The following is a 27139-nucleotide window of genomic DNA, read 5'->3' as shown; positions in this document are numbered from 1 at the left end:
CTGATTTCCCTGCTTTATAAATTTAGATATATCACTGTATTCAACTTCATGAGAAGGGTGTGTTTATTGAAAGACAACGTAATGTGAAGTCTCATTATGTTAGCTTAATTTCTGTAGTTTCTTCTTTAGAAGAGCTCATTGAAAAGGCCCATCAATATTCCAGTTTTTGTTTGTTTGCTTTTAATCACTACTGCAAACCAACCATTAAGTTATAAGAACATACTTTATTTTAAGTTAAATAAATAGTGACAATAACAAGTTTCATTCAAGTGTAGAAAATACCACTCATGCACAGGCAAAAAACAATAGAATTCAAGTCAGTGATAAGATTTCAGTATTCAGCAAATTTAGTGTGTGTCCTATGAATAAGGACAAAAAACTGAAGTAGAACAAGATTCAAATTAAGCAACGAGCATCTTCATTTGTAGTGAAAACACAGTGACGTTCTCATTCACTGGTCAGCAGCAGAGTATTTGTGTTCTCATCATGCTAAATTCAGAGTATTTGAAATTTGACCTTCCATTTCCATTCTCGTTCCACTTCCACTCCACTGGGAAAAAATCGATGACTCTAGCACACTTATTTGTTTCTTAATTTAAGAGAAACATCAAAGCTTTTGGACAGTGGTGGTTTCAGACCATTTTGATTTGTGTACTCATGCTCCTAGACTCTGTCACATTGTGCATACACTTGTTTCAAGTGTGCTTTTTTACACAGGAGATTAATAACAGGAATTAATAACACTATCCATTTAGAAGAGACTGTAACGATCCTCTTAGAATTCTACTTCATCTTTTGATTTCATATATAAAAAAATACAGACTTTAATGAACAAATTAACAGTGGATAAATCTGAAGCCGCCTTTGTCTTAGAATCTCAAAAGACGTTATTTTTACACGGTTCAATCCTTTACTAACTGCATGCACACTCAAATGAAGTAAGACTTACATAATTACCAAGTCTTCAGGTCCTGCGTTATTGAAAATCAAAGCAAAAAAGTAATGGACTGAAAATATTCAGCTCATGAGCTCACCATGGCTTCCTTTTGAAGACTTAAAAATCCCTCTATACAAATAACTGTTGCTAAATGTTATATCCACTTTGTACCAAAGCACAAAATAATGAATGCAGTAGATGTTATGTTACCATGTTTTTTTTTATCCCCCAGAAACCCGACTCACATTACTGGGGTTTTCAGAACATGAGTTCAAATTCCCTGATTTCAAAAGGAATATGACATTTTCAAGAAGCAAAGAAAAAAGTCCAACTTCTGATGCACCTTCATGTGAACTAAGTAACAGGAGACTACAATGACAAACAAACCCTTAGTGACTAGTGGTGGCCATCCTTAACAGTACATTCTCCTGCAGCTTTTGCTGTATTTTCTATAAATGTGTTTACTCAGTGTTATTGTGAAAGAGTTCTCAGCATTTAAATCAAAACACAGCTATTACACCTCATATATGTCTAGACAGACTGAAGCAGTAGCACCAATTAAAACAGGCTTGACTGTTTAAGAGTGCTGCTCAGGATCTATCCTAAGTTCAATATGTACAAAACACATCCTATGGAATGACTGAAACACAGTAGAAAGGAAGAGTCTTATACATCAGTTCCTATGTGAATCGTGTCTAGACTGGATCAATGTGCATTACTCACAGCTCAAGCCTTCACTTGGCATTCTTTTTCCTCACTAGATTCAAACTTGTACATGCTTTTTCTACCCAAATCCAGTTTTATTACACATTTAAAAGTCACCTGCTGCTGTTCTTAAAAGTTTTGTCCTCAACTCAAAAACTTATCACCTGTTCATATATGTTGGTAACATTCACTAACAAAGATAGATTGTTTTCTAGTAACTTCACCAGCCATATCTGATGATTACCTTTTGATATGTGTCCATAATAACTGGGGTGGCAGACTAATTATGTATTAAAACCCCCATGTAAATGGGTCTCTATAATTGCCCTGCAGAATGTCTCATACGCACTATAATGTATGTACTAAGCATTCCTGAATGAATGGTGTGTATTTACATGAACAGAAAGAATCTCCATAAATTACATAATAAAGAACATTAACACATGGGTCCTTTTACGAGACATAACAGAGCTTCTCTGCAAAGTCAGTGTCCCCTCAGTTCTACATTTCAACAGGCAAGTTTTAGGTAAACACTGGGAGTTTTCTGCTGCTCTTGCTTTTATCGTCCCAAACTGCAGGGTATCCAATTGGACCAGTTATGTGTCCAGTACTACAGACTTCCTCTTTCCCAAATGATTTCTCAGAAATGAATGAGACATGAAACAGATTTTTACTTTTATTTTTTTAGCTTTATCTGCATTTCTGCAAAGACCTCAGGAGTTTGCAGAAACGTGACTGACTGTCAAGAAGCCCAAATCTCTGCCCGTCGACATGAGAGACCATCTCTTTTGGGATGACTAGAAAGGTCTGCTTTCACCCTACATCGCTGCTGTTTGCCAAACTATTTCCAAAAATTATGTCATCTGCTGTTGGTGGATTCGCTGCTTCTCATCTCATGGTCAGCTCTGAAGTTCAGACAGATTGCATCGATAGAAAGAACCTGACCAGAGGCAAGGATCAGCCTTTCTCCAGGGGGAGACAAAATCACGGTAAATGTGGAAGTAAACCACAGGGCTTGCTAGTATTTTTCTGACTACGCAGCTCTACCTTTGCTCTCTCAGGGTGTGGAAAGCCATCCATTTGTGCAGTGCCAACCTCGGTATCTGGGTTCTGTGCAGCCCAGTCTAAAGCTACAAACTGTACTTGCTGAATACTGCTAGTTTGCTCTGCCCTCCTCCACACCTCCCTGATCATTAACGTTTATTAAAATAGATATTTACATGCTCTTACTGGTGTGTCCATCCTTTTTCCTCCACTTAAATAATATCTTGTGTATTGCTGGAAAAAAAAAAATCCCAATCCATTCTGTTTACTGTCACACAAAAACACCTGTGTTGGCCTCCAAATTTGTGTCAGTCAGAAATACTGTAAACAGTGAGCAGCAGCAAACTGCAGAGCCTAGTCAAGAACAAAAAATACAGGCTTCTCAGAGTGACAATCTATTAATAGCAGACAAATCGCTGTTATAGCCAGTAGTGATAATACCTTCAGTACCTCACAGTTAACCCTTACAAGTCCAGCTAACAAACACATCCTAGTTTGCAGGCTGATCTGCATCTTTTTCTTCAAAAAGCATGAAAGGAACTGTGCATTTCAGGATATTGAGAGGCAGATGTTTTTAGTTACATTTCCAAGTGCTAGGATTAGATACTCAGCGCACCCAGGTGACAAGAGACGTGTGGCACGAAGCACTTTTGGGCGGCCCTGTGAGAGCTCTCCAGTGCCAGCACAGTCTATGAGAGTTTTACCACACACACTGCCAGCACAATAGCAATAATGAGAACAGCGGAGAAAACAATCCCAGCCAGAACTTTGCTGATATCGCAGAAGGATTTATTTTCCTCCACAGAGATCATGCCAATGGAAGAAGCGCCCACGCTGATGGTGGATTTGAGTTCAGCCCCAGGGTCTTGCTTAGCCTCTACCGTCCACTGGGGGACATTGACCTTCATTTCCATCTCGTACATCATTTCTCCTACCTGGTTGATTTCGTTCTCTAGGTCCTTCAGATCCACCACGTCAATGTTGTGCTCGGCCTCGTACTTCATGTTCTGGACACTCATGGCCCGGGCAGCCACACCAGACGTACCCCCGCTCATGCCCGTCTGGATCAGGTGTTTTTTGGGGACGTTCAGCGGGAACTCGTGCCCCAGCTCCAGGGCTCTCCTCATGTCGATCTCCAGGATCTCTAGGCACGTGGAGAAAATCACCCATAGTCTCTCAAACTCGGCTTTGTCCTCCTTACTCACGGTTTTATCCCTCAGCACCGCGGTCAGCTTGTTCCTGTTGGCCACCGCCAGCTCCTGTGCTTTCTGCCGGGTCTTCTTCAACTCCTCGCGCAGGTTCTGCGAGTCCGAGGTGCCGCCGATGGTCAGCACCATGTGCCGGTAGCAGGCGGTCACCCTGCTGAGCGCGTCCAGCAGCGCCTTGCACTCCTCCTTCACCATGGTCCCGCCGTCCGGGCGCCTCCTCCGCGGTTACCTGGCCCCGGGATCGCGGAGCTGCCCAGCGCAGCCGCTCCCAGCGCTCATGGCGCGAGGCGGCCCCGTGTCGCGCCGCCCCGCGGTCCCTCAGGCGGCTCCGGCCGCTCCGGGCAGCATCGCTTCCCCCGCTACCGCCGGCGGGAGCCACGACCCGGGCGCGTCATCCCGCAGAGCGCCGGGCGTCCGCCGATGGGGCGCCGTACTTTGACAAGTGCCAAACACGGGACAAAGGCGAGCCCGAGAACTAAAGCTGAGGCTCTGCAGATCGGCAGCTCTCGCCGCCCGCTGTCAGCACCGACCCGATCCGGCGCAGCTGGGCGCCGCGCGGTCACATGGCGCCGAGCAGGGAGCGCCCGCGGCCTCCGGGCGCGGCCCGGGCCGGCCCTATAAGCCCTCGCAGGCTCCGCCCCTGGAGGCTCCGACCCCCGGCGGCCGCCCGCTTCCTCGTTCGCTTCCCGCCGCTGCCCGGCCATTGGCTTCGTGCGGCGCCGCACCGGCCCGCCCTGGATCCCGGTATGGCTCGGCTGCGGCGCGGGGCGGTTGGGGGGGCGGTGTCGGTGGGGCGAGCTGCTCTCACTCCTCTCTCACTCCTCCTCTTCCTCCCCCAGCCCGACGGTCGTTTTCCGCGGGGCCGCTCCCGGCGGTGCCCTCCCGGAGCGGCCGTGTCGCGGCCTGTGAGCCGTGCTGCGAGAGGGGAGGTGCCGGCCTTGGCCGCGGCCTGCTCCCGGGCTGGGGCTGCCTCGGAGCCGGTGTGGCCTGGGCCGGCTGTGCTCGGGGCGCTGTGCTGTGCTGCGCTCCCCGCCGCGTTGGCAGCTGCGGCTCCGGCGGTGTCCGGCCCTTGGCGCGGCGGCTCCCGGTGCCCGCGGTCCCGCTGCCACCTGCGGGTAGACCCGCTGCCACCTGCGCGGCGTGGGGAGCGCTGAATGCAGCGCTGAACTTTGTGTCACCCCGGTACGTGCATTATTTATACCAGAGGAGTGCACTCGGGTTCCTACCGGGCTGTGTGCTGCATGCTTTCTGTATATCGGTGTCACGAATACTTCAGCTTGTTTGTCGGGGGTGAGAATTTGTGTATTTTTCCTCCTTTTTTATGGATTGTTTATGAAGGCCCCTAGGAAGTGTGAATATGGGGCCTAGAATATCTAAGGGTAATTGAAATCAAGTAATCAGACATCAGAAGGTTTAGCAAACACAAGCTTCTTACTATCGAAAATGGTATGTTAGTGGCTGCCCTTGTGTGTGTTCTGAAATACGATGTGGTCAGTGAGGAGCTGTAGGCATGTTTGTACACACACCTGTGTCTTCCAGGATAGATAACACTGATGCTGAGCACTATGTAGCGGTCTGGGCTCTGTCTCTTAACACATGTTTCACCATAGCAGACTTCTGGAGAACTTGCTTGTCATGACGTGCACAGCTACTTATGCCTTAATGCTCCTGGACAACTGTATGGTTTGATGTTGCTACAGTAACTTATGAGAAGTGAAAACATCCTCCAAGAGGTTGATCGTGACCCTGTCCCTTATCGTGGCAGCACAGTGTGAGCCACAGGCAAGATGTGGTGCTGTGCTAGGCAGGCTCTGGGCAGGCCGGGTTCCTGGGGCTGTGCCAGGCCTGGGGGTATGTCGAGGCCGTGTTCCTTTTTTATGATTCAGTTGCATGGGGAGTTTGGTCCTTTGCTTTCCTGACTGCTTTTTGTTCTGCTTTTGTGTTGGACCAGGCCACAAGTCGTGTGTGGCTTCTGCTGTACCCATGTGCACCTGTGGAAGAAACCAGCTGCCAAGTCCTGCAGCAGGCTGTGGGGTCACTGTGGAGCCACTGGGTAGCTCCCTACCAGTGGTAGGCAAGGTGTGGTGAATCAATGTCTGTTCCTTGCTGGAATGAAGAAGCACAAGATGCTTTTGACCTTGTGAGTGAAGTTTTGTAACTGCTTAATTATCGTCATGTGGTAGAAGGATTAGCTCTACCTTTCAATCTGGAGTCCTGTGTGACTTAAGCTTAATCCTAACCACATTACATGTCCATGTGTGTGTGGACAGGATCTGTGCTGCTGCACCTTACTGAGGCTGCTGTGCCTTGTGGCAAGCCAGAATCTTGGAACTTGGTCTCTCTCAAATCCAGACATAGCTGAGGAGGGGAAGCGATGTTGTTTTAGGAACATGTGACTGTGTGAGTCCAAAAGCAGCAGCAGTAACAATCTGTGTCAGGTAATGCCTAAAAACATCTTTAGGTATGTCATGTGTGGAGAAAGGTTGTTCTGCAGATGAGCTCTAATGAAGTTCAGTTGTATGCAATTAACAGGTAGATTCTGAAAACTCTTTAAATTTATTTGTAGCTTATCAAACGTGATGCTTTGAAGTCCTGATAACCCTTTCAAAGGAGATGCTGACTAGCTGAGACTTTGTCCAGAATTTTTGACAAAAAACAAACCCCAAAATTACAAGGGAGTTAGGAAGCAGCAGAATGAGTGCAAGCAGAAATGTTTGCTGGCTCTGTAGAAGGGCTTCCTTCCAACAGGTGTTTATGATAGTGTTTTTGTACTGCAGTACTCTTAAAAACTGCAAAATACTCTGCTGCTTCTTGAGCATTAGTGCTTGTTAAATCCTGTATCATTTTAATAGACTTAAGTGGTATTTTAGGTAAATACAAATCTGTTTTGTTTGAATGGTTGCTAAGTCTTGCCTCATGGCTTTGCTTCTGGGATGAGCTCACACACTGAGTTCAGGCATCCAAATGCTGTGACCTGAGATGGTTGAAAGCCACTGAGATGAGAATGGAACGTAAGGATTAGATGCAGTGTGAACAAAAGTGGTTGAGTGTCTGATAACACAGTGCGGCTTTGTTCAGATAACTCCTGGCTTGTGTTTTGTAAAGTGTTTTGTCATAAAGGGTCTTGCAATGTTGATCCAGAGTGAGAATTTTCATGTCTATCATGGAGGATCATCAGTCTGATAAGTCTTTTCTGGGCTTGCTGTCAGGTGGCTTTCAGTTACCCTGGGCCAGTGTACGGTGCCCGATGTGGTATTAAAGCCAGTAGTGCTTGGAATTGTTTGCTGTGCTGGTTGGAAGAACTTATTCTGTGCAACTGCTCCCACCTTCCTTCCTCAGTGGTCTGTGACTCTGTAGTCAGTGTTTGTCTCCATTTTAATTTGTGCTCCCAGTGTGTAAGCTGAGGAGTTCTACAACTTCTTTGCTTCTGTGAGTGAAGGATCACCATAATTGGCTTAAGAAAACACCGTTTATCTTTGTTCTTTAGCACCTTAGTTTTTGTGTCTTTTAGTGTGGTCAGTCCTCTGTGAATTTGTATGCTGGTACCTCTGCAAGGCTGCAGGGGTGACATTGTGTAAATGCATTGAGCTGATGGTGAGAACTTTGTCCCTTCTGTTAATGTTTGTTCTCTAAATGTGTTCTTTTTAATCTCTGTAGTTCTACTGATCAGCCTTTTCTGCTCTCTTCCTTCACAATTTGCTCAGGATTCCCAATTTGAGTCCTGAGTGCAGCCTTATTAATGGTAAGCTACAGAACAAACACGGCTGAGGAATTTGCAGCTACTCAGAATATTTTTAAACCTGCAAGAGTTGGGAATCCAGTCTCTCTTGTGTTGTTAGGAATGCAGCTTGTTCTAAGCACCTGGCTAATGCCAAGAGAGGTGATCTCTGAAATCAGGGGAACTGACTGAGAAGAGTAGGCAGCATCCTGTTGGGAGGGTGAGCTGCACATAGAGTGCTGGTCAGAGGGATGAAATAGGTGGCTGGTGGGAGTCAGGCCAGTATGTACTTTAGCCTCAAGCCTGAGAGAAATGCACATGTTTTAGCACCAAGCTATAGCGTGAATGCACTAAATTAGAAACGTTGAATGTTCTTTTTAAAAATGAGCTCTGGTTTAGAGTTTTTTGGGGGCTCATAGTGGAAAGCAGTGTGAGGGATGGGCAGAATGCACCTCCTGCTGCCAGGCACTGTGCTATGCCCTGGGGTGCAGCGTGGTGCTGGGAGAAGTGATGAGAGATGAAGCTGTCTGACCCCAAATAGGGAAGTGGGATCTGCATGGAGAGGGATGTGCTGAGATACTCACATTTCCTCCCCTCATCCCGAAAAAAAACCCCAAACAAACAAGAAACCAAACACTGCACACAAAAATCTGAGCTCTGTACCCTTCATCTGAAGAAATGTGACTGCGGGGGAGATACAGTTGAAAAAGGAGCATCTTCCTGGAATGGCACTGACCTCTCTTTCCCAGAACCTGCTGCATCATGTCAGGCTCACATTCTGGGATGATATAACTGAGTTTTCCCTGGGTTTCTAGGAAGCCTTGAGCTGACTGATACAGATTTACTACTTAATACTCTGACAGTTCAGAGGTGATACTCTGATATACTTCACTTCAGTAGAAGTCACTATGATCTGCAGCTGATTGTAAGAGGCAGAAATAGTTTCCTCTTTACCTGTCCCTTGTGGTGAGCAGGGTACACTGGAACATGTCTCACAGCAATAGTTAACCAGATGCTCAGTGCTCATTTGTTAGGGGTGGGAGTCCAAACTGTGACGTTTAGCCTCAAGTAGTGTAAATATGAGGAGTAATACTACAAATAAAGCTGTGGTTAAAGTGGTAACTAGTTTTATTTGGACTGAGACTAGTTAAGTCCCACTGTTAAATTTCTGTTTGCAGAGTGCTTTAAGATATGCTTAGATTCAGCTGTAATACTAACAAGCGGTGCTCTGAGAGATATTTGTGTGTGTGTGTGGGGTGAGGGAATGATCCCACTGTGTTTGAGAAGTCATTTGGAACTGGGGAACAATTGTTTCATCCAGGTTTCTTTCTGGAGAGCTTTACAGTTTGCTAATGTGGTAAATAAACTTTACCAGGAATGTCTCAGTATAATGTTTAGCTGTTCAGAGATAAACAACTTGTAGCTGAGTAATAAGTTACTGCTTGGTCTGATTTCTGTCATTCTTTTGAGCTTTTCAGCAAGTGATATGCTAGTTATTGGTTTACTCAGCTGAAGTTGTTACTGTCATACAAGAGTCTGCAAGCAAAGATGAAATTGATGTCAGTGTGTGAAATGAGGAAGTCAGTCTTGTGCTGTTCACCACTGAACATGAAGTGTTTCCATACAGAATCCTTTGTGCTGTTATGAAAGGCATTTTCTCTGTAGTATGTCTCATTAGGTCTGCAGTGTTAATGCAGGATATTCTGGAGGTGTACTTCAGAACTGAATAAGAATTTTTAGAATGGGGACATAATGTAGCTGTCAAGTAAAAGCAATGGCATCTACTTCAATGACTATTTCAAAATGTTTCTTAAAAAGAGCTGGAAATGAATAGGTCTGTGGAAAGCACCTGATTTCAGTATCTCTAACAGGAAACCTGATGACAAAAACTTTCATAGCTAAGTCCTACTTATTGCTGTCAGTACCAAAGGTCATAGGACTTGGTTTCCACTCTTTTGGAAAGAAGTGATGTGCTTGGATTCATTGCATGGCTTTTCACTTCAGCTGTTCCTGGTGCAAGATGTGTCATTAGAACTATCACTCTGTTCTTAGTCTACAAAGGACTTGGCTGTTCTAAGGGTATGATTATGTTCTTGTTTTCTTTTTTTTATAAAGAGTAACATAATGCTTATTGGGTTCTCTGATGTGCTGGCTTCTGTTCTTCCAGCAGTCACAGCTATTCCTGTGTTTACAGGCGTGAAGCCACGCAGCAAAGTGGTTCCATTTAAACATTTTGAAATTAGTACTTATGTATTGCTTTACAGCTTAGCATGATAGAATTTAATAAACGTAGGGAATATGGCTTATGAAAATTTTAATGGGCTTTCAGTTGTGTTACCAGAACTCTTCAATGCTTATATGACTTTGTGCTTTTTCCTGCTTGCTGAATGTTAGTAAATCTAAAGCTGCTCGAGGTGCAACTAGAGGAATAATTCCACCACTTGCCCCTTCAGTTCCATTAGACTAAAGTTGGATGCTGTGTTCTGCCAGCGAATTCTCAATGGAGTATTCTAATGCGTTCTTAGAATTACCGCAGTGCATTAGCTGTAATGTTCAGATGCACTTAACTTTTGAGATGGAAAGAAATTGACTTATCTCAAAAATGCTCGAGCCAAAATTTGGGGGGGTCTGTAATGTATTCTTCAGTTTCTGTAGACTTGATCTGTAGAAGTGTAGTGTGAAGGACTTGGCTTTGTTGTAATTACTATTACTACGTGGCCTATAGATCCCTATTTCTGTCTCGGCAAATGTAGCTGATTAATTGCTTCAGTTAATTTAATGAACATTTCATCCTTTCTTTTGCATACCCATGCATTAATCAGATACAGTAGCCATCCAGTAATGGAGCAGTGCACAGATGTAGGGCTGAGGGAAAAGAGTGAGAAAAGAGAAGAAAATGGAGAATCCATTCTCAAAACAGCACTCATTTGATTACTGGCTGCTACTTCCTGCCTTGCAGGGACTTGGTTGCAGCTTTATGTGCCCTGCTGGCAGACTGGAGTCTTCAGTCTGCTTCTGCTCAGGGTGACCTGCAAACACTTCTGTGAACTAAGCTTCTGTCTTCTTCGATGAGATGCAGTTTCTAGAGAAGGGAGGTTTATGGGATGTGTTCTTCCTTCCCTTTTCTACTATGGGAAAGAATTCTTTGGACTTAGACTATTAAACTGCAAAAATGGGCAATATAGCAATTGGAAACACATGCTCACTGCAGTTTTGTCTCTGCAGTCTGATGCTTAGTTGCCTTCTTGTGTCATTGTGCTCTAGTCTCACCTCCCCACTGCTCAGCACCTGGCATCCTAATACCTTCATGCACACTGCATAGAGGGTCACAGCGTTCTCATCTACCAGTTGGCTGGATAGTGAACATGAATTCACAAATAAAAAGGCAGGTGAAGATGTTTTCGTGGGCAAGTTTGTTTTGGAAAGCATCTCGGGAGATCATATAATCTAGTGAGGCTAGAAGGCTGCATCTGTATCGCTTCCAGTAGAGGTTTGTTTAACAGGTTCTTAAAGATTTACAATATCAGACACCTGATAGCTTTGACAAGTGATCTAAAACATGTGTTTATCTTTATTTTAAAAAGTTGTTACCTGACTCTCTTTACCTAAGCTGAGGCCTATTACTTCTTTTACAGATGTGGAACAAAATGCCCTTGCTGAGACCTTGGTACATCTGTGGGATTTTCTTACTTACCTCATGCAGTTGCTTTGCCTTAGCTAGTATCATTGCACTGTGTTCTACATCCCCCTTTTCTGCCTTTCTCACTTCAGATTCTTCAGTAATATGAAGATTCATCATTTCATCTTCCCTGAAGTGCACCCAAAAAGGAATACAGGACTCCAAAATAAGCTTTGCCGAGGCTGATGATTTTGCTAGCTGCATGTGTTCATACGGCCCTCTGTGACATTTGCCTTCCGTATAACAAGCTGGTGTTGAATCTTGTTTGAACTGTGAGCTCTAAGTCATTTAAGGTCTTACTGGAATTATTGCTTAGCTGATTGTTAACAGGCAGTTAATAGATAAATTAGTCCTGCTTGGTAAGGCCCATCTTAGGGCTGTGATAGCCAAATTGATATCCTTTCATGGAAGATATTTTTCCACTTTTGGAAGGCGGATGAACTGTTTCATCTGGAGCTTCATAAGGAAAAAAAACTGCTGGAGACAGTTACCTGCTGCTGCCTTAGTTGTCTTTAGTGGCTCATGTTGAGGTGATCCAGGCTGCAAGTAACTGCTGATAACTTCATAGTGGGAATGACTTGCAGGCTTAACTGATTAGGTTTGTGTTGAGTTCTCCTTGTGCCTAATTATAAGGAAGGATGAGACTGTACGTAGATCAGGTAACAGACAATAGATCAGTTAACAGCATAGCTGAAACTGAAGGACTATTTAAAAATCTGTGTGAATTGGGAATGTATTTTTCCATCCAATTATACTGTAACACAGTGGTTTCATGTCTCTTTACCAGCCTGTGGAGAAGGACGTGTTTGTGGTACCAGTACAGCACTACTGTAGCTCGGTATTTTGAGTACTACATGATAAGCATCAGAATCTCACACTGAGCAGGTATTGTGCTTAGTAAAAGTCCAGACTTGAGAAAGCAAGGAAATCACAGAATCACAGAATGGCTTGGGTTGGAAGGGGGGACCTCAGGGATCATCAAACTCCAATCTCCATATCTAATACTAGACCAGGCTGCCCAGGGCTCCATCTGACATGGGCTTTTTGAACCTGGAAATGCTAACTGTATAAAAGTGGCTTGCTCAAATTAAAGTTCTATTGCTCTTCTTACCTTTTCCTGGTATGTATAGCTGAAATTGCAGGAGGAAATCGTGTGACTTATGTTTATTCTTTCCTTGGACAATCTGGACAAATGGAAAAGACATAAGACAGTCTACTTAATTAAGCCCCTGTAAATCTGTTAACCTTTGTTCTTTAGAATAAAATAATGCTGAAGTTATTCTAGAAGGGTCCTACTAGGGTTTTTCATGTCCTTGTGTCTAGAGAATTAAAAGTAAACAGAGGGTTTAGTGCCTCTGGAAATCCTCTTTCCTTGTGACGCACCTTGTGATAGCTGTCCAGTGTCTGGCAGTTGGATTTCTGTCTCTGGTAGCTTTTCTGCTTTTCTGCTCACTGTTTTGCCAGATGTTGTGTCAGTCTGACTTTGGATGTTTCAGACCTTTTCTGTGGAAGTAGAGGTTACCACAAATATTGGATTTCATTGGTGTCTTTTTAATTACTACTTGGTTATACATACCTGCTTCTTGTACCTTTCCTATAACTTTCCCTGGAAAGTTGGGGATTACATTACACGAGGATTCCTGTTACACTGTCTGGGTGTCTCACCAGTCAGTAGTTGTCACTTACCTGAGCTTACTGTGAAAGCATCAGTGTCCCAGTGTTGTAGAATTTGCTGTGAAGAAGCTTTTAATTCCTGTCTTCTGGTTTGTGTTAGACCTTAGATTGTGTATCAGAGTGGTTATCATGTAGGTGTTAATATCTCTCTTCTTCCATTAAGATTTTTCCCAGCAGATCATGCACTTTAAAGGGCAAAGGAGACATGAAGATACATGTGTAACAGGAAATGTTTTCTTTGGTGTTTGTGGACATGGTTCTTTCTGAATAACTTTTGAGTGACTATGATTAATTTCTCATTGGTTAGGCAGGACATTCACTGCTCACATGGGAGACCTGAAGCCACTTTTTCTTTTTAGACACTGCCCCTTTGGTATTAGGCAGTTTTACACATTCACAGATACCACACAGTATGCATTAACCATTCTCCATATGTTTTCCAGAAAATCTCCTTGAGGTATCTGAAGTCCATATGGCTATGTATGATGAAGACCTCTTGAAAAATCCCTTTTATTTGGCCATTCAGAAGCGACGTCCTGATCTCTGCAGCAAAGTTGCAGAACTCCATGGTATTGTAAGTATAAATAAGTGTATTCTAAATTAACTTATTAAATAGCTGCAAATTTTTATTTAAATTCAATGCTTCTTAAGACTTATGAAGTTCAGCACAAGTCTGCTAAATATTTTATCTGCAAATGTGGACCTCTTGGTAACTGTGCAGTAGTAACACATGGAAGTGAAAGCTTCTAACCTTCACAGGAAACTTGCTTTCTTTTATACGAATCAGTTGTATATTCTTGCACTTGTCAAATATCCGCAGAACCCAGTTGTTCTATTAACATGCAAAATTGTCTTTCTGTTCTTGAGTCTGACCTCTTATGCTGGTGGTTCTAGAGCTGATAATGGAATGACTCTACATTTCCAGCATAAAAGTATTTGTATTGTGAGTTATACTGCTGCTTCTGGAGAAGGAAGGCTGTCATTTTAAGAACAGAAGCAATTTGAAGATGCATTTCCTGACAATGAAATGTATTTTCTTTCAGTGTGTATAGAGTTCCTGGTATTGAAAGGAATGAGATCTCGCACTACGTAATTTTTCCTCATTGAATAGTATTTTCCTGTAACTTGAAAGTGCTCACACACTGCTTTTACTCCAAATGACTGAAATTACTCCAAGAAAGTATTGTCTGAATGGAGAGTAACTTAGTTAAAAGAAGAAACTCAGGATTCCTTTTGTATTGGTAGTAGGAGTTTGAGCTTCTTGACATCAGAACAAATTGAAAATTAGATTAGCATTGTGTATATGGATGTTAAAATGAGTCTTGCTTACTAGTCAAGAATTTGTCTTTATCTGCCAATCTATTATAGTATAAAAGGCAAAAGCAATCAGAATGGTGATTTATTGTATTTATCTCCAAATTGTGATCTAACTCTATTTTAGGTATTAGTTCCATGCAAAGGAAGCCTTTCAAGCAACAGTCTTTCCAATTGCCAGTTTGAATCTTATGTACTGAAGCCGCTAGAAGAAAGTTTTCAGACCTTAAATGGAAAGGTATTTCCGTTTTGGTATCTTGGGGACACTCTGGTAAATGATTCACTGCAGTTGGTAACTAACTGAACTAATGGTGGCTACAGGAGCCAGTGAAGAGCTAGTGCTAACTGGCAAATATATATATCAGCCATCTAAAACAGTGTTCTCTGGGATATGTTGCTTTCTAGTGATATGTGTTTTGATATGCTCTCAGGAGTGATTATCCTATTTAGATGGTTCTGACTCTGATTTTCGGTTTACTACATCAGTGAAGCAGCTTTGTCAAGCTTATCTATGTGTTTTAGTTATGGAACTTTTGACTGCGTAAATGGGTTCTCTCCATTTTTGGCTGTTAGGAATCCTGTTGCCTGGCTTAAGGGCCATTTTCACTTAATTAACTGCATCTTTAGCTTTCATGCTGCCTGTACTGTATGCAGATGCAAGTTCACCAAGGATTAAGACGACTAAGATAATACTGAGTAGTATCTGAGGCCTGATTTAGAAACTAATGCAAAGCCATTATAACCAATGCTAACACTGCATAGATTTAAGATGAATTTTTTTTTTTCCCCACTTGCCATTTTTGCAATACAGTCTGAGATTTTTGCACCTATTTGCAGGCAGTTATTTAGGTATTCCTACTGTAGATGTTCACTCTAGAATTCTTTGGGATATAAAGCTGAGCATGAGGCATCATAGATAAGATAGATGGTGTCTTACTAAGGTGAACCGTAGACAACAAATATAAATTGCTTTTTTTCCAGTTACTATTCTACTAAAAGTGCTTGAAAATCTGCAAATAGTTACTTGGTTTCAGATATTCTCTAAACTAACTTTAGCAGAGGGCTTGAAAGGAAAGTGAGTACAAGCAAGATTTAGCTGGCTGTTGTAAACTGCAGGATCCCTGTTTCAGCCTACACAGCGTGAGAATATGAAAAATCTGGAGTCTGTGACTTTTCCATGTTGCAAGATTCTTATTTCCCTGGGGGTATAGCTGTGCAATGCAGAAGTTAGAAGAATTGTTTTTTGAATTTTTCCACTTCTTCTTTTCAGGAGATCTTCATACAAGGAAATCTTGTCATCTTAGGAACTGGTTTTAACTATCATCTCTCGGTACCTGTTCTTTTTGAGGAAACATTTTACAATGAAAAAGAAGAAAGCTTTAGTATTTTGTGCATAGCTCATCCACTGGAAAAAACAGAAAACACAAGTAGGTGTTGCAGTGATAAAGTGATAACTGTTGGTCTTGTTTGCACAGTGATCAAATCAGTATCTTTATTAGATGTATTTAATTCATTCTGAGAAGTGTGGAGTTGACTGAAAGCTCACAGCACTTACTGATATGCTGGTGTGGGTGTTAGTATGTTGTTGTAAAAGCATTAAGTTGGTGCAAGCCAAACTTTATTTTTATAGGGCTTGTGTCCCAGTCTCCATGGTAAAGAATTATGGAGTACTTGATACAGCTTTTGTTTTGTTTTTTTTTAACAGTACTCAGTTTAGTGTTGGCTGTTTAAAGGTAGAATTTAATCTCCTTGACACCTGTCTTTGGATGAAAGTGGATGCACAAAATTGGATTGTGGTAAATTCGTAGTCACTTCATTAGTGTTTAGAGGCTGTGTAGTATGTAGCAGCTCATTTGGAGGTCATCTGTCTCATTTCATTTAATGTATTCTTTTTTTTTTTTTTCCCTAATATTAAATAAGCTGCTTGGTGAGGCTAGAATGCACTTTCCAAGGCTGCTGTTCAAGCTGTGAATGTAACAGGATTTCCTTATGGAATTTTGTACCAAATAAGTAACTGAAGCTTCTTGAAATGTTTGCTTTTTTCTGAATTAAAAGCATCTCATCTTTCTAAATAAGTAATAATGTAAACAAATGACAAAGTGGTACTGGGCAAGTGTGAAAATAATGCTGTGAGAAGTGTGGATGTTATGCTGGAAGTAAAATAGCTGAAATACATAGAGGCTCAAACTGTAAATAAGAATATATGCATAAAATCTGTTTTTCAGTTTTTTTGGCTATTATTAGTGTAGTTGTACAGCAGCCTTTCAGAACTGAGGTGACTTGTAATTTCTAAGTAATTTGAAATGAATGAGATCTAAGCCTATTATTAGTGCATTGAGTGCAGATGAAGGGCTTGCCTAGAGGATTTTTCTTGGAAAATCTATATATAAATAAATGAATTCCAAATAAGGGATCAAACTGTATTATTTAGAAGAAAAGTGGATTTGATTCAACATGTACATGGAGCAACTTTGCCCTCTCATTCAGGGAAAAAAAAGGTGCCTATAATAATAGGCTATTAAATAGGCTATGTAAAAGTTCAGGATGTGGGTGTTTTTATTTTTTACAGCTTATTTAGAGCACGCTATCTTCCTGCATGGGCACTCAGTCAGTACTGTAATATGCTTTTCTTAAATTTCATGCCTGTCTCATGCTTCAGTTATGAGCAGCAATAAATTACCCCAGAGTGAAAGAGCATGCAGAATCAGTTTTTAGCTATTCCAAGCAGATACTTGACATAAAAGGCAAGAAAGCTGGCTCCAAGTGGGGTTATTTAACCGCAATAAGTTTTCATAATTGAAAGCAACACCTTCATTTAAAAGCGTAGTAAGCTGAAATAATGTTTCAATACACACAAGCTGGCTTGATATCTATTACCAGGAGGAGCTTTACTGTGCATGTGTATTCAATGTGTTAATTCTTGGGTTTCATTTTTAGATGAATCTACAGCTTCATCAAACCTTTATTCTCTCAAAAATATCGAAGATGTTAGAGAATTCTTGGGAAGGCACTGTGAGAGATTTGATAAATACATAGGATCCTTCTACCGAACATTTAAAGAACATGAACGGAAGAGCCTCCGCCACTACATTGTCAGTATTTTGCTGCTTAGTTCACTAAATATAATTCATTTCACTGCTTTGGATATCTTTTCCTGTTAAGATTTGCTATGTCAGAATTGTCCAGGGAAGAATGTAGGGAGGGAGGAAAGAATTTATAACTGTGTATTGCTGCATCTTGACTGTTATGGAAATGCAGTTCTTGCTAAAGATCTTATTTTGCTTATTGATACTGTGTGCTTCTAAGTCAGGGAAGCTCTCCTTTCTTTACTATTTTATGCTTTGTTGCTTCCTATTATTAACACAAATCTACTTTTTTTTTTCCTTCCTAGGATTCTGTCAGTGCACTTTATACCAAATGTCTCCAGCATCTTCTGAGAGATTCACACTTGGTAAACACATCACTAAATACAATAGTATGTAGCATTACTTAAGCAATACATCATTTAACTCTCTTGCTGTTTATGTGGCTTTTCCTTTTTTTAGAAGATGCTTGCGAAGCAAGAAGAGCAGATGAATCTGATTAAACAAGCAGTTGAAGTAAGCATCTGAAATGAAGGAAAACAATTGGCAAGCAATTTTAGCTGTCCCTTTCATGTCTAAGCTACTGTTCTTTTCCAACAGATGTATATCCACCATGCTATTTATGATCTAGTCTTTAAATATGTGGGGACTATTGAGGCAAGTGAGGTAAGTTTGATTGCTGAAGATTAACTACATTAATCCAATGCATTTTAAAAACTTATTGCCTTTCTGTTGATTAGGATGCTGCTTTTAACAAAATCACAAGAAGCCTTCAAGACCTCCAGCAAAAAGACATTGGAGTAAAGCCTGAGTTTAGGTGAGTGTTTTTGAGCCGTCACTGAGATCCTGTCTCAAATAGCTTTCGGACAGGCCAAAAAGTTATCCTTCAGACAATAGCAAATTTTTGTTATGCTTCATTCCTTTGAGATAGAACAACTGTGTTCTTTTAAGGCAGTTGTTTCATTGTTACTTCTTTGCTTATGGGGTTTTATGCCTCCCTTTTGATCTACAAGGTGCAGAAATGCAAGTGTAGGGTAGAGATAGAAATGTGCCAATACCAGTCTTCATTTCATCTCTGAATAAGTTCAGACTTGGATTTTAGACATTTCGCACAGGAGCTATGATGTATGTTGACAATTTCTTTCAAATTATTTCATAGTTTTAATATACCACGAGCCAAGCGAGAACTGAGTCAGCTGAACAAATGTACTTCCCCTCAACAGAAGCTACTTTGTCTACGGAAAGTGGTACAAATTATTATGCAGTCACCTAGCCAAAGAGGTCAGTAAATAGTGAATTAAAATAAAGCTCTGAGATTAGTTTTCTCTTAACATCTATGCACTGTGGTGTATAAACACCTGTTTGAATTAGTCTTGTGGGTTAAACAATTACATTGAGGTCTGCTGATATCTGAAAACAAAATCATTGCAACGCAAGCTCCTCAGCACTTTAAGATATGAGTGAGCTGAAGTACTTGATTAACTGTATGTTTTAGCTAGAGCATGTGGCAAGCTTATATGATCTAAGACTTTCTTAGGTGGGAAAAGTGTCATTAAACAGTGAAGATTGCTATTGGCTTATTCTTGTCTGCTTGTCTGTATTCCATGTTAATCTTGAAATCAAAAGTCTAGCGACTATAAATGCAGAGCTGCGTTTATAGGCATCAGTTTTGGTTTGAACTGTGAGATTACTAATATCAGATGTAAATTCTTTCTTCTAGTTAACATGGAAATCATGTGTGCAGATGATCTTCTCTCTGTCTTGCTGTATCTACTTGTAAAAACAGAAATCCCAAACTGGTATGTAACTTCTTTGGTTGTACAAGGCTCCATCATATTGCATTTAATGGTACAGTGGGGCCAAATGTTTCTGGACCTCTAGTAATAGCCTACCCAAAATGCAAGAGGGGTAATGTGATTCAGAAAACTAGTCAGATAAACAGCAAAGATGTGACAGAATTCAGGACTACTGGGAATTTGTGTTGATTCCAAGTCTGGAAAACTGTTGTAATGGGGAAATCTTCAATTTACTGGATCTGTATGTCCAGCTCAGAACAGCTATGATATTGCCAGCCTAACAGTCTTTCTAAAAGTTTTTTCTTAACTCACATTTAGTATCTGCCTGGATTGTCTGAAATGAGCTGTGATATTAACATATGTCATTCTAGTATCAACTTTAATGGTTCACTGTCTTAACTTTATTTCAGGATGGCCAACTTGAGTTACATCAAGAACTTCAGGCTTTGCAGTTCGGTGAAGGATGAATTGGGATACTGTCTAACCTCAATTGAGGCTGCAATAGAATACATACGACAAGGCAACCTCTCTGACAGATCAACAGTAAGCTAATCTTAAAGTCTGTCAAATGTGGTTTTGGTAAGGTTGTGCAATTATGTACCACTGTGGGGGTAAATCAAATCAGAAGAAGCAAACAGCTAACAAGTTCACTTTTCACACCTTGAAAGGTTAGGAGGCAGCTATACCTGAAGCAGAAGATTAAATATTCTAATGAAGTGCTAGTCCTGTAGCAACACTTGCTCACTGTAAGAAGCAGATAAATCTGAAATAGATGTCTCTCTGTTATGACTAGAAAAAATGTCATCTCTGTTTTTCTGAATTTTAAGAAGAATTTTAATACTTGTCTTCATTCTGTTGTGGTTGTGAAAGCAGTGCAGTACATCATAGTAGGCATAGCTTGAACTTAAACCATTTTTCTTGGAATTTTAAAAAGCTTAGCTAGCAGAATGAAGATTTACTGGATAACTTTACATTACACTGCAGCTGAAGTTCTTTAAAAATAAGTGTTTGCAGTGCACGTAACTCCATTAAACAATGTTGATAATTTAGTGGGAGTGCAGGACTGTATCATGTTAAATGGTGCTTGAAGGCTGAATTTGTTTCTCAGGATTTCTAACACAGCAGGGACTAGAAGTTTGTGGATTCATTGCAGCTAAACCTTCTGTCTATCAGGTCCAGTCCCTTTGGGCTACTCCAAAATGATATTGATGTGACCTTAGAAACTCCTGTACTCTGAAAACTTTCTAGCTTATTAGAGATATCCATTCTTGTATCTTCTGCTTAAAAGAAAATTAAAAGTCTACTGTTGCAAAACTGCTTCTTCATGCTCTGTTGTAGAAATTAAAATAGCTAACTCAGAACCAATATGAATTTTGGTGTGTCGGTTTGTCCAACTGCAGAGCACTGGAATGTAATTGCAGGAGCCAGACTAGTGGCTCGGTGTGCAGGGATTGGGATGGGACGACCTGGGGCACTTAAACACTTAACTGTCATTTTAGTCTTTTTGCTGTTTGTGGTTTTGTTTTTTGTTATTCTCTCTGTGAATTAGTCATGCATGTGTTTGTTTTGTACACAAAAAAGCACTCTTTTATGTGTAAAGAAATTATGGTGGTACTTGTTTGCAGTGCTATTTCAAATTGTTGAAGGAAAAAAAGAATAAAAATGTTAGTTTAAAAGGAAAACAGCTCTCCAGTCAATTTTGCTTCCTGCAGTCACTTGGCTTACATTAATAATTAATACACAAATAGCAGTGCTAATGGTCTGGAAGGAGAACTGGAGCCAAAGTAGAATTATCTTCCACAGAAATGTCAGCAAATTAAAGAAAATAAAAACTGTTTCTGATGAAGTGCCTGCTCCTATCTCTTCTTATACAGTATGACTAGCTGTTTGTTTTGTTTTTTCTTTATGGGCTAGAATTGCCCTCAGTAACTTCTTGGTAAGTATCACCGACAATAGAATATTGTACTTATTTATCTGGGAGGTGCTTGTCTTGAAAGATGAGCTACATCTCAGTTTGTGTGAGGGCTGTCCCATGCTTCTTACATAAGTGTCTGCACCAGTATACAGTGTTCAGAAGAGTGAGCTGAATCAGCTCCAGGCCTGTACTGCTAGTTCCCTGCTTTCTGTACTTATAAACATATACTTGTGTATATGAGCAAGCAGCAGGAACTCACACACTTCTCACAGTAGTCAGCATGACTTGAAGACTAGATGGGGAGGAAATAAAAGGAGAGCCTTGGAGACAAGGAAGTGAGTCACCCCTTGGTCTCTATCACAGGTTAAAAGGAAAGACCATTGTCCCTACTGCAGGTAGAAAGGAAAGGTGGCACACCTAGTTTCTGCCTCTTTGTTGTAGCAGATAGCTTCACTATGGGAACTGAAAAAAGGGAGTAAGGAGATGGATGAACGTAGCAGAAACCTCTGATGGAATTGTGCTCCCTTCAGAAACCAAGCAGTTTAGGTATTTCCTTTATTCTGTGATAAAGGGAGATCTGCTTTCTGCTTAAAAGCAGCAGTTGTCAGATTGATACCCCACAGCTTCCATTTACAGATTGTGCTCGAAGGTTTCCAGGCTCTGAGCAGGAACATTGCTGTGCCCTGGGCCTTCGTTACGGCTCCTCATGTGGCTATGTTTAATTTTATAGTTGGCTTCAGATGGCTGACTAATGCTCTTGTCCAATCCCTAATGAAACCAACTACAGAAGGAGAACTCCACAGGGAGCTAATGTACCCTGTGGGAAAATGGTATGTCTTCTTCATGTCAGTAAGAAAATCACACTTAAAGACTTACCCGGACCTTCACTGAAGATGATACAAGTCTTGGAAAGACAATTTCAGTGTGGGTCAAAATGAGGAGAGAAGCATGCAACTGATGGCATGGAAGACTACATTTTTCTGTCAAACTTCCTTAATGCGATTTACTTACTATGTATTAGCTGTGCACAGGAACTTAAACGAGGGTTTTCATGTAAAACACACCACGAAAGGGACAGTATTAATGCTATGCAAAGTTTTGCTGCTTTTTGAGATTCTCTATAAAATAAAAAGCACATGAGTGGCTAATTAAATTCTTGAATAATTTCACTATTAAAGCTTTAACATTTTTCATAGCTAATAAACATTTTGATTTTTCTATCCAAGGAGATCAGTGGCCACATACTTCATTACTCTGAAAACATAGATGTGGGTATCTTTAGCTGAAGTGCCCAGGTTTGAAAAGCTGGTAAATGTCACCTTCAAGTCTCTAAATTCAAAACCAATAATAATTTCACATCTGCCAACAACTTTTTGTTCATAAGAAGGTGAAATCTGAGCTAACAGATTTCTTTTATAGAAAAAGCAAACAAATAGCATAAGTACCTGAGCACAGCTTGCCTACCCAAATAGTTTGGGTTCTAAAAGCTGTCAGTTAGATTAGCTACATGGTTAGGATGGGTGATCTTATAAACATACAAGCAAATGAACATGTAGACATGTTAAGATTGTACAGACTGACTGCTGAGTTTACAAAGATACCATGTGATTTATGAAGGAGGTTTTAATTTTGCAATAGAGGACAGAACCACATCCAGCTTGAAGCTGCTTGTTTTCTCTTGCAGTTTTGGATTATTTATCCATTCCAAAATCTCAACATTTGAAGTATTGAAAGAAGTTCAATTTAGAGATAACGTGCTGTGAAGTATAGATCTGAACTTTCATCTCCATAGGCCTCTCAGATGTTTCTAACAACCTTATAGGCTTTAACAACAGAGGATTCTTTTAGAGAGTGTTGCAAGAGAGGTACTGATCTTGAGATTTCCTTGATGAAAACTAGAAAATCTGAATTTTCACTGACTGTGATTTTTAATTTGTACTTGTAAATGTTAATTTATTTATGTATATTACCTTCAGGAATCTGACAGGCTGTATGACAAGCTGCTTTTAAGACAAAGGATGAACTTTTTGTCCCAGATGTCTACTACTCCAATCGATTGTTTATTTAAGGTGAATAACTTTATTGGCAAAAGTATATACATACTTAATTATTTTATATTTACATACTGCCATTTGTGGGATTTTTCTGGAATGTAACACAGCATTAATTATATTAGTACTGCAAAGTATATTTTAGTAGTTGTTAAAAGTATGTTTGTATTTCTGTGCCAAAACATTACTAAGTTAATATGACTGTATGAATTCTGGCCTAAGAAATATGGACTCAGACAACGATGAAATGCTACTGCTGTTGGCATCGATCAGTCCTTTTAAAGCATGCATGTAATGCTAGTAATTACTTGCGTCTCACTATCTTCAGTCCTTAAAATTAAAGAAGTTGCTGAAATAAGTTGTGTGGCCACCTGATAGCTACTTCATATTACGCGTTTATGTCTAATTGTTGTTCTAAAAGAATTTTCCTTGTACAAGGAAACAAAGTAGAGCTTCTAATTATATGTGTTTGCTGCTTATGGCTAGAGATGTTGTAATTTTATAGAAACGTTTTTGCACAGAGGGAGCTCAATTTTGTGACCAAGTCTAATTGTTGTGTTATTTTTAATAGAAAGCGAGGTAAGCCAAGAACAGATTATTTTTAATGCAGAATGCCCATTAAAGGGTTTTGTGCTGTGACATTGTTCATTTCTGCTTTCTAACGGTTGAGTATTTGTCTTTTATGATCAGTTTCTTTGTTTTCGTGCTTTGGTAAATCGTTTTTCTTTTCTTCCAGGTTTTTGTGAGGGTGGCTTTTTAGATCAGTTCCTCATTCTCTATTTTCTCTTGGCTTTTTGTAGCATATTGCTTCAGGTAATCAGGAGGAAGTGGAGCGATTGCTAAGTCAAGGTGACAGCGATAAGGACACTGTACAAAAAATGTGCCATCCTCTCTGTTACTGTGACAAATGTGAGAAGCTAGTTTCTGGGTAAGCACTTTTTGTTTCTGCGAGTGCAGGAAAAACTGTGTGGAACTGTTAGTCTGAGATTCACTTTAGAAAGTATGCTGCTTTCAGTTATGGAGGATGTTGGTAGCGTTTAGACCTAGCTTATGTTCATATAGTTTGAAACAGCAGAAGAAATATATTAGGAGGGTGCTGAATGCCTTGGATCCAGGCAAATTTTGTGATGGAGGCTGTGTATCTTTAGGTAAGTGTGGTGTGGAATGTTTCTTCTCTTGAGCAACTTACACATTGTGGACAAAAACACTCTCAAAAAACATAAAACTCTGGATAGAATAATTTGTCAGTGTGAAAAGTTAAAGGATAAGGAGTTTCAGCATCAGTTTCTTGTAAGCCTTGGCAGTGTCTCTCTCTTCATCTCCTCATTAACCCTGCTGCATAGGTAATTAAGCTGCTTTTAAACCACTGTGTTTTGTAGGAAACTGAATGATTCTTCAATTGTCACTCCATTTTCCCGAGATGACCGGGGATATACACCACTTCATATAGCTGCTATTTGTGGTGAGTCTCCATGTTTTTTTTTTGCTAATGTTTTTACCTTCTTATGTTCTACTTTTTCCTGTTAAGATCTTTCCCAGCTTTCACTATATAGTGAATTTTACATTGAAGTGTTTTTAGCCTATTAGCTATGAGAGCTGATATCTTGGCCCATGCTGAAGTTGCTGCATTTTCTTTTAAGCTCAGTTTCTTTACAGGCGGGTTATTGTTTGTTTGCCAGCAGCTTACTTTTGCTTACTGTGGTTTGTTCTTCAGTTGTGATGAAAGTTAAAATTTCATCAGAAATTTTCACCTTCATTCATTAATTATTATCTTGAATCCTAACATGGGAGAGCTGTGTGTGACATGACTTCATTTTCTTACTTAAAATACAAACCCAGCTTGCTTGTAGCTGGTGGTTCTTTGGCAGAATTTTGACCATGTGTAACTTGCAACAGAAAATACCCAGTGGGAATTAAATAAGTGTGTAGAAAGTATGCAGAAATGGAGGTTATCATGTTTGAATATGAAAAGTAGCAATGTTCTGTAGAAAACTTTGTCTCTTCTAACGACTGTTTATTTTTCCAAGGGCAAACATCATTAGTGGATTTACTAGTAGCCAAAGGAGCCATTGTCAATGCTACAGATTACCACGGTTCAACTCCACTTCACCTTGCCTGTCAGAAGGGATATCAGAATGTTACAGTAAGCACTAAAAGGCTTAATTAGAAATAAAAGCAAGTACTTAACCTAAATAATAGATATCTAACTCTTATTAAGCTGTTTTACTGTTACTGTCATTTAGGTCTTTTGAGAAGGTTTTACTAGACGTGTGTGTGCTGTCAGAACTGAGAATCTTTCAGCATTTTTATTTGCATAATGTATGTTTTACTTTACTGGAAGGTTTTCTGCCATTCATGATAAGCAAGTAATTGACAGCTGTGAATGCCTGAGAATTAATCCATTTTATTAATACTGATCTCTGATACCTAGTATCAGTAGAAAGCCTGTTAACTTTTTGCTCTTGGTTGGGACAAAAGAGCTGTTGCAGTCATTGGGATTAATTAAATTTCTTTGAATTGTGTTTAGGATAGACCACCTATGTTATGTACTCGAATTTTGTATATGTGAGATCCCTGAGTTACCGTGACTTAAATAATTCTATGTCTTCACCACTATAGACTGATAATATGTGGGATAAATTATTGTGTGGTATATATATTGCAGTGTTTGCTGCAGTAGGTGATTCATTTTCTTCAATGACAAATCTGAATATGTAACCAGCAGCTTTATTTGTTTCTTGGGTTAGGGAAAAAAAGAAGTACTGTAATGACAAAAGAGACTGTTAGTATTTGAAGCAGGAGAGACACAGACGGGTTTTCATGAAGTGCTTCATCATACTAGAAACCTAAAGGAACATACAGAGTAACAATTGCTTCTGTATTAATTTTTTAGTCACATAGATGTCTGCTTTTATTTTTCTTCTAAGCTTCTCTTGTTGCACTATAAGGCAAGTGCTGACGTTCAGGACAATAATGGAAATACTCCACTTCATTTAGCCTGCACTTACGGCCATGAGGATGTAAGTAATTGTTTTGTAACAAACTAAGTGGACATCTAAATGGAAAGGAATTAAACCATGATGCCAGTTTGCACTAGGCTTCCATGTTTTAAAAAGAAAAAAAATTGGAGGCTGTTTAATACTGTAAATTAAGAATTTATTCAGTAGTTCATAACAATTTTAATTAAACATTCACATTAAATATAATATTGTGCTAATTTAGTTATTTGATTTTAACTCTTTGTTTAACAATGCTCAACTATAAAAGTCTGCCTTTTAGGCAATGGATTATATGTGTAGGAATGAAAACAACCCATTTAAGCTTGCACATATTATATGACTTGAAGACTAATAATAATTTATTGATGGCTTTCCTTTTCTTTCCAGTGCATCAAAGCATTAGTCTACTATGATGTGCATTCCTGCAGACTAGATATTGGAAATGAAAAGGGAGATACCCCTCTCCATATAGCTGCTCGCTGGGGTTATCAAGGGATCATAGAAGTGCTTTTGCAAAATGGGGCAAATCCAAATACTCAAAACCGGATGAAAGAGACTTCACTGCAGTGTGCATTAAATTCCAAGGTACTGTTGTTTATCTTCCAGATTGATTTCACTGTGATGCAGTTCCACAGAAGTGTGGCTGCTTACATGTTAATAAGATTTTGTACTTTAATACTGTTTAAGTTAAAACGTATGTTTGCTTTTGAGGTAAAACGCTTGTGTTTTAAATCTAGTAGTATGAATGCAATCTCTCAGTAGTACAGAGCATAAATTTGTGACTGCTACTTTTAATCTTCTCAGTTGTAATCTATTACTAATACAACATTGTCAGCTAATTTATGTTTCAGTCAGTGGAGTTACATTGGTTTTCCTTATTAATATTTTTATGCAGATTTTGTCACTGATGGAATTAAACTATCTAACCTTTGAGCGGGGACAGAGTGCTTCTGAGGTAACAATCAATGGAAATCAGTAAACATTTTTTTCCTTATGTTTAACCTGCTCAATCTGAT

At 40.1% G+C, this 27139-nt stretch overlaps 2 protein-coding genes across 6 annotated transcripts in view; one reads left to right on the top strand and one right to left on the bottom strand.

The window, feature by feature from the left end:
- Positions 1 to 204: 204 nt before the first annotated feature.
- RGS9BP (regulator of G protein signaling 9 binding protein) lies at positions 205 to 4423 on the bottom strand. Its single transcript, XM_015874031.2, has one exon. It carries the CDS (start codon positions 4087 to 4089, stop codon positions 3376 to 3378), a length of 714 nt encoding a protein of 237 aa, XP_015729517.1. The 5' UTR covers positions 4090 to 4423; the 3' UTR covers positions 205 to 3375.
- A 21-nt stretch (positions 4424 to 4444) lies between these two features.
- Positions 4445 to 27139, top strand: part of ANKRD27 (ankyrin repeat domain 27) — a 34632-nt gene continuing 11937 nt past the window's right edge. For 3 of the 5 annotated variants that reach the window (XM_015874026.2, XM_015874030.2, XM_015874029.2), the window contains exons 1-19: positions 4445 to 4638; positions 13409 to 13539; positions 14407 to 14517; positions 15550 to 15706; positions 17217 to 17371; positions 17671 to 17730; positions 17825 to 17878; positions 17963 to 18028; positions 18103 to 18179; positions 18522 to 18643; positions 19083 to 19161; positions 19569 to 19701; positions 23050 to 23142; positions 23925 to 24052; positions 24504 to 24586; positions 25152 to 25267; positions 26052 to 26144; positions 26511 to 26708; positions 27019 to 27078. In XM_015874026.2, the coding sequence (XP_015729512.1) occupies positions 4458 to 4638; positions 13409 to 13539; positions 14407 to 14517; positions 15550 to 15706; positions 17217 to 17371; positions 17671 to 17730; positions 17825 to 17878; positions 17963 to 18028; positions 18103 to 18179; positions 18522 to 18643; positions 19083 to 19161; positions 19569 to 19701; positions 23050 to 23142; positions 23925 to 24052; positions 24504 to 24586; positions 25152 to 25267; positions 26052 to 26144; positions 26511 to 26708; positions 27019 to 27078 (2097 nt within the window). In that variant the 5' untranslated portion in view covers positions 4445 to 4457. Of the gene's footprint in view, positions 4639 to 4748; positions 5077 to 5850; positions 6035 to 13408; positions 13540 to 14406; positions 14518 to 15549; positions 15707 to 17216; positions 17372 to 17670; positions 17731 to 17824; positions 17879 to 17962; positions 18029 to 18102; positions 18180 to 18521; positions 18644 to 19082; positions 19162 to 19568; positions 19702 to 23049; positions 23143 to 23924; positions 24053 to 24503; positions 24587 to 25151; positions 25268 to 26051; positions 26145 to 26510; positions 26709 to 27018; positions 27079 to 27139 lie in introns of those variants that run through there. The other 2 variants (XM_015874027.2, XM_015874028.2) reach the window with 2 other exon arrangements.

Source organism: Coturnix japonica, chromosome 11 (assembly GCF_001577835.2).
Source record: "Coturnix japonica isolate 7356 chromosome 11, Coturnix japonica 2.1, whole genome shotgun sequence".
In the NCBI taxonomy this organism is placed as follows: Eukaryota; Metazoa; Chordata; class Aves; order Galliformes; family Phasianidae; genus Coturnix; species Coturnix japonica.
The sequence above is the reverse complement of the archived record's forward strand: the minus strand, read 5'-3'. Positions and strand labels throughout refer to the sequence as shown.